The sequence below is a fragment of the Chiloscyllium plagiosum genome, chromosome 9, assembly GCF_004010195.1.
Source record: "Chiloscyllium plagiosum isolate BGI_BamShark_2017 chromosome 9, ASM401019v2, whole genome shotgun sequence".
In the NCBI taxonomy this organism is placed as follows: domain Eukaryota; kingdom Metazoa; phylum Chordata; class Chondrichthyes; order Orectolobiformes; family Hemiscylliidae; genus Chiloscyllium; species Chiloscyllium plagiosum.
The window spans coordinates 25,209,606-25,215,018 of NC_057718.1; the positions used below are offsets into that span (position 1 = coordinate 25,209,606).

Genomic DNA, 5,413 nt, shown 5'->3' on the forward strand with positions numbered 1-5,413 from the left:
TAGGGGGGTATGGACCTGACCAGGTAGTCACGGAAGGAACGGTCTTTGCAGAAGGCAGAAAAGGGTGGGGAGGGAAATATATCCCTGGTGGTGGGTCTGTTTGGAGGTGGCGGAAACATCGGAGGATGATTTGGTTTATGCGAAGGTTGGTAGGGTGGAAGGTGAGCACCAGGGGCGTTCCGTCCTTGTTACAGTTGGAGGGGTGGGGTCTGAGGGCAGGGGTGCGGGATGTGGACAAGATGCGTTGGAGGGCATCTTTAACCACATGGAAAGGGAAATTACAGTCTCTAAAGAAGGATGTCATCTGGTGTGTTCTGTGGTGGTAAGAGTTATGTCCAGAGACCAGTTACCAGGGACTTTAGTCTGGCTGGCATTGATCCAGAGAGAAAAAAATCCTGCTCATCCAAATTTTAATGCAAATCACAGCTACAGCACTGAAGTAAAGTAACATTTAAGAATGATATTGATTTAACAAAGAAATGTTTCTGACATCATAAAATGCAAATTTAAAATTTTAAGATAATTGTCTATCACTGCAAAGGGAAGTCAGCAGAAATTAAAACATGTAAAAGGAGAATAAGACAGTCAATCCAATAATCCCACTCCTTTACTCCGTGTACAATATATTGCACCTATACATGCATGTGGATATTAAATCTCCTCTGTGCCCTCTGCAGTCCTTTCTTCCAAATTGGATCAGAATGCAACACAATACTCTAAAACTTTATATCCAGAAAAGCATAATTTCCCTGTTTTTGTACTCATTACCTTAAATTTTAACAAACTCCAAAATACCATGTTTTGCAAACTCTTTCTCTACATCCAGATTTCGAAAGTCTATTCAGATACACCCATAGTCCCTCTGCTCTGCACACACTTTAGAATTGTACTTTCAATGCTGTTTCCCACTTCCTACTTTAAAAAGTACATCACTTCACACACATCCATAATAAGTTCTACCTGTCAATTTGCTGCCAAATTTGTTACCTTATGTTATGTTGCAGTTAATCAGTATCACACCCACCATCTGCCAACTTGGCTATCTGGAGGGTACATCACTGTCTACCATCCTCCAGACAGAGAACCAACTAGTTAGCACAATAAATTTGTGTTCTTAAGTCAATTTCTTTGAAACCAAGCTGGCATCAAGCCTCCCATGCACAAGCCCCAATTTATTTCATCTCATGGAACTTTGTTAAAAATACTAAGTCCAATTCCTTCAATCAAAAAAAAAAAACTCAATTACATTGATCTAATACAATCTACCTTCTACAAATTCATGCTGGCTCATCTTAAACCAGAGTTACTTTAAAGGTTTTCTCTGCTTTTGGTTTCAAAAGATCTTGCCTGCGTGTAACCTCACCTGTATTATACTAGAAATTTTCATGAACAAGGGATTGGAGAGTATTTGCCACTCTCCAATCTCTGGCATCTCTGTCAGATCGAAGAAAAGGTTGAAGGATTATAGCAAGCTCTTCTATGACTCTAGGTAACTTGAAATAACAAGTCATCTGGACCAGCCAAGTCCACCCTCAGTTTCACTCCACTTGCATCATTTGCACACCCATCATTATTTCTGAAGCATTTTTTTTCCCCTTACTAAAGGTCAATGACAAGACATTAAGTATTCTGGCCTTATTATGCACCTCTAAGCATATAATTACCCTCTGTCTGTAAAAGATGCCATCCTTCATTTTACAACTTTAATGACACCAATGGATGTTCGGGTTCCCTTTTGTTTTAACGCCCATTCTATTCTTAACCTCCCTTTGCTGGTCTAGTCTATTTTTCCTCTAATTGCATGTGACCAGATACTTGCTCAAGAACATTTTTCAGGTACACATAGGAGTCAATTGCTTCTCTGACCATTGACCTATAAAAAGGAAGTAAATGTCTGTTCCAGGATACACCAACCTACATAGTCAGCAATGAGCTATTAGCAGGAGCATAATCAGACAAAGTTTCAACCCCTCCCTTAAGAAAAAGGTCACTGGAGATATCACACATCAATACCCAGATGGACTGAACAGTAGCAAATAGAATTTAATTCTGGGAAAAAGAATTGTGGGGTGTTGCTTTTTGAGAGACTCACAAGGCAAGGGAGGACATGTTGAATCTAGGAAGGAGAGGAGCAGAGGAACCTTGATAATTTGTCCATAAATTCTTGAAAGCAGCAGGGCATGCAGAGAAGATTGTTAAAGCAGCATATGAGATACATGCCTTTATTAGTCAAGGCATTGAGCTGTATATAATGGCAATTAGTCCACAGCTACAGTACTGTGTGCCACACTATTGAAAGGATATAATTACATTTCACCAGGACGTTGCCTGGGCTGCAGCAATGTTGTTTTTAAGTTAACTCATGGGATATGGACACCACTGACTGAGCCAGCATTTATTGCTCATCCCCAGTTGCCCTTGAGAAGTGGTGGTGAGCTGCCTTCTTGAACCATTGCAGTCTACGTATAGTTTGACCCACAATGATCTTAGGGAGAGAATTCCTGAATTTTAACCCAGAGACACTGAAGGAACGACATTACATTTCCAAGTCAGGATGGTGACTGCCTCGATGGTGATGTTCCCACATATTGTCCTTCCAAAATGGTCATGGATTTGGAAGGTGCTGTCTCAGGATCTTTGGTGAATTTACACAGTGCATCTTGTAGATTCTACTCAGCATCAGTGGTGCAGGAATGGATTCTAGATGTCAAGCTTCTCAAGTGTTCAATTCAAAGGACAGACCAGATACATTGGGGTTATTTTCCTTAGAGCAAGAAGATGAAGGGGCAGGGAGAAGAAGGGGCATCTGATTAAAGTTACAACATTCTGAGATTCACAGGGTAGACAGGTAGGAAAAAAAAGTGTTCCCATTGTAGAGGGATCAATATCCAATCAGTGCACACACACACACAGTCTGAAGGAACAAGTAGTTTACAGAATGGATTAGAGGGGAAAAAAAATCAGAGTTGTGGGTTTCTGAAACGCTGCTTAAGAAAGTTGGTAGAAGCAGGAATGATCAAGATATTTAAGAGCACATTAAAAAATGCCACAAGCAGAGCAGGCTGTGGGTCAAGTTGCCCAAAAGCTGAATTAGAACAGATGTATGCTTGATTATCGTGCGGACATGATGGCCCAAAGTGCTTCTTCCTGTGCTGTAAAACTTGCCCAATGCCACGTGATCGTTTACAAAACAGTGAGAGTGCATGCAATTGACTCAATTGATTCTTGGGCTGGTGAATGTAAGTGCACGCTCCTCTCATTTGGAGTGAATTAAGCTTGAGACAGCTCTTTAAAGAGGGTTGAATGGCCGACTCGCCCGCAACAAGCACCCACTCCACACGGTGCAATCACCTCGTGAGACCACTGCCTAACGCCCCAGCCCTCTGCAAATACAAAACACCAGATACCTGGGTGTACTGACTTAATGTGGACAGATTCAGTCACAGCGTAAATCGCTGAAGTATTTGTTAAAAGCCACGGAAGATTCGGGTTTGTAGAGACTTCATATGGACGCGGAAAGAAAAGGCAAATGTCTTCTTCCTGACCTTAAATCAACTGCAGCAAGGCTCCCACTCCCCCCAGTAAGCCGGAAAAATAATACCATTCTTACTTCCGATTGAATCATTGAGGAAAATACATTAAAAAAAATCAAAAAGGCATCTTTGACTCCAAGTCATTTGTGAATGACACACTTTTATATTTTAGTATTTGATTTAATACAACAAGCACGTTCAATGTGAAATTGATCAAATAAAAAGGAAAACCCAAGAGCAATCGTGGAGACAACGGGCCGAACGGCCGCTGTCTACACCATTCTCGATGCCTCGTTTGGAAACGGAAACACAACAGGACACAACCGAGAGTGAGGGGAGGGTGTGATAACGACGAGAATTAAGCACTGGGTGTCTAACAAAACTGGGGCTGATTCAAGTCTCTCTGCCCCGTACTCACCAAATAAGCTCTTACTGAAACCGTCCCAGACACACGCGGCGGAATCCCAAACCCATCGCCCTCTCACGCAGGAGACAAAGGTGAAAACAACTCCAAAGACTGACAGCAATAAGTCACTGATGCTGATGTTCACCAGGAGCAGGTTGGTGGGTGTCTTCAGCCTCTTGAATTTGCAGTAGAGCAGCAACATCAGGAGGTTGTTGCAGACGCCCAGAACGCCGATGGTTCCTACGCTGGCTGCCAGAACTTTGTAGGTACTGGGACTGAAGAGGATTTCCTCCCGGGCGGCGGTACTGTTTACCAGGTTCATCATTGCCTGCCAGGCGGCTCCGGCATGCTATGGAAGCGCCCCCCGGACATCAACTCCCGGGGAGGATTCGAGAAATGGCCCGATGCTGTTGGTGCTCACCGCTTTGTACCGTCCGATTGCAGGCAGCAGCGAACCGAGCGCCGCTTAATTAGGACACTTCTTGTGGATTCAGAATGCCTCCCTGTCATTCCTCGTTTTAAAATAAAGCGTCATGGACTTTCACGTCACTGACGGGGTGGGAGTGCAGATGTCTCGAACTGCAATTTGCCCGGGACCGCTAATGGAAGGGCGCGATTTTAGTATTTTTTGAAAAAAAACAAGGAATTGCTCGCTACTCAGTAATACATCATGCTTTAAATCTCCTTAATGCATCAGTATTTGATAGTACCACCGCCTCATTCACCTTACAAACTAGCTACCTGCTAATGCAAAAGTGATGCTTAATAGGTGAAGAATCGAATGATCATATTCATTAATTGATCTGTTAATTATCAGCTTTCCTGTTGTCTAAATAATTATTCTGAACATATGTCCAAAACAGTTTATTAGATGTACTGATTAAATTCATTTTAGCACGTATGTGACATATACTTGTGCCTAGCATGTCTTTGCACTTTTGGTACCCCAGTCCTGATATGGAAATTTCTAGAATCACACATGTTCCTTATTGAGTAAAAGTTACATTCACAACAACTAGTCAACCAAAATTGAGAACATAAACTTCCAATTAAAACTGCAATGGGCATAACAATAAACAAAATAAACTAAAAATATAAAAGGGAATCTGAGAGTTATTGTGGCATGTGTTAATGCCCCTAATCTGGGCCAGAAAGTTTGGATTCAAAACTCAACCTGTTCTAAGGTTGTCCTAACACGTCTGAATAGATTGTTTAAAAATATCTCTAAAAACAAAACTGCTTTCGGCCATACCAGTCTGAAAACGCCTAACCTTGTCTGTTCTCTGAAACCAGGCAGATTCTTTCAGTCTGTTTGGGACCTGGATGAGAGATCATCGCAGAATACCAGGAGGGCTCTTTTGACTTAGTGGTAATGTGTCAGAGAACGGGGTTAAATCTTAATCACCAATATTACAGATGCGACAGCATGTTTGAACAAATAACTATTAAATGGAAACTCAGGGCTCTCACAGAA

At 42.0% G+C, this 5,413-nt stretch overlaps 1 protein-coding gene across 2 annotated transcripts in view; it reads right to left on the reverse strand.

The window, feature by feature from the left end:
• The window catches only part of opn3 (opsin 3), a 19,761-nt gene extending 14,550 nt beyond the window's left edge, over window positions 1-5,211 (reverse strand). For both annotated transcript variants that reach the window (XM_043695592.1, XM_043695591.1), the window contains exon 1: window positions 3,952-5,211. In XM_043695592.1, the coding sequence (XP_043551527.1) occupies window positions 3,952-4,264 (313 nt within the window). In that variant the 5' untranslated portion in view covers window positions 4,265-5,211. The remainder of the gene's footprint in view (window positions 1-3,951) is intronic.
• Between the last annotated feature and the right edge of the window lie 202 nt (window positions 5,212-5,413).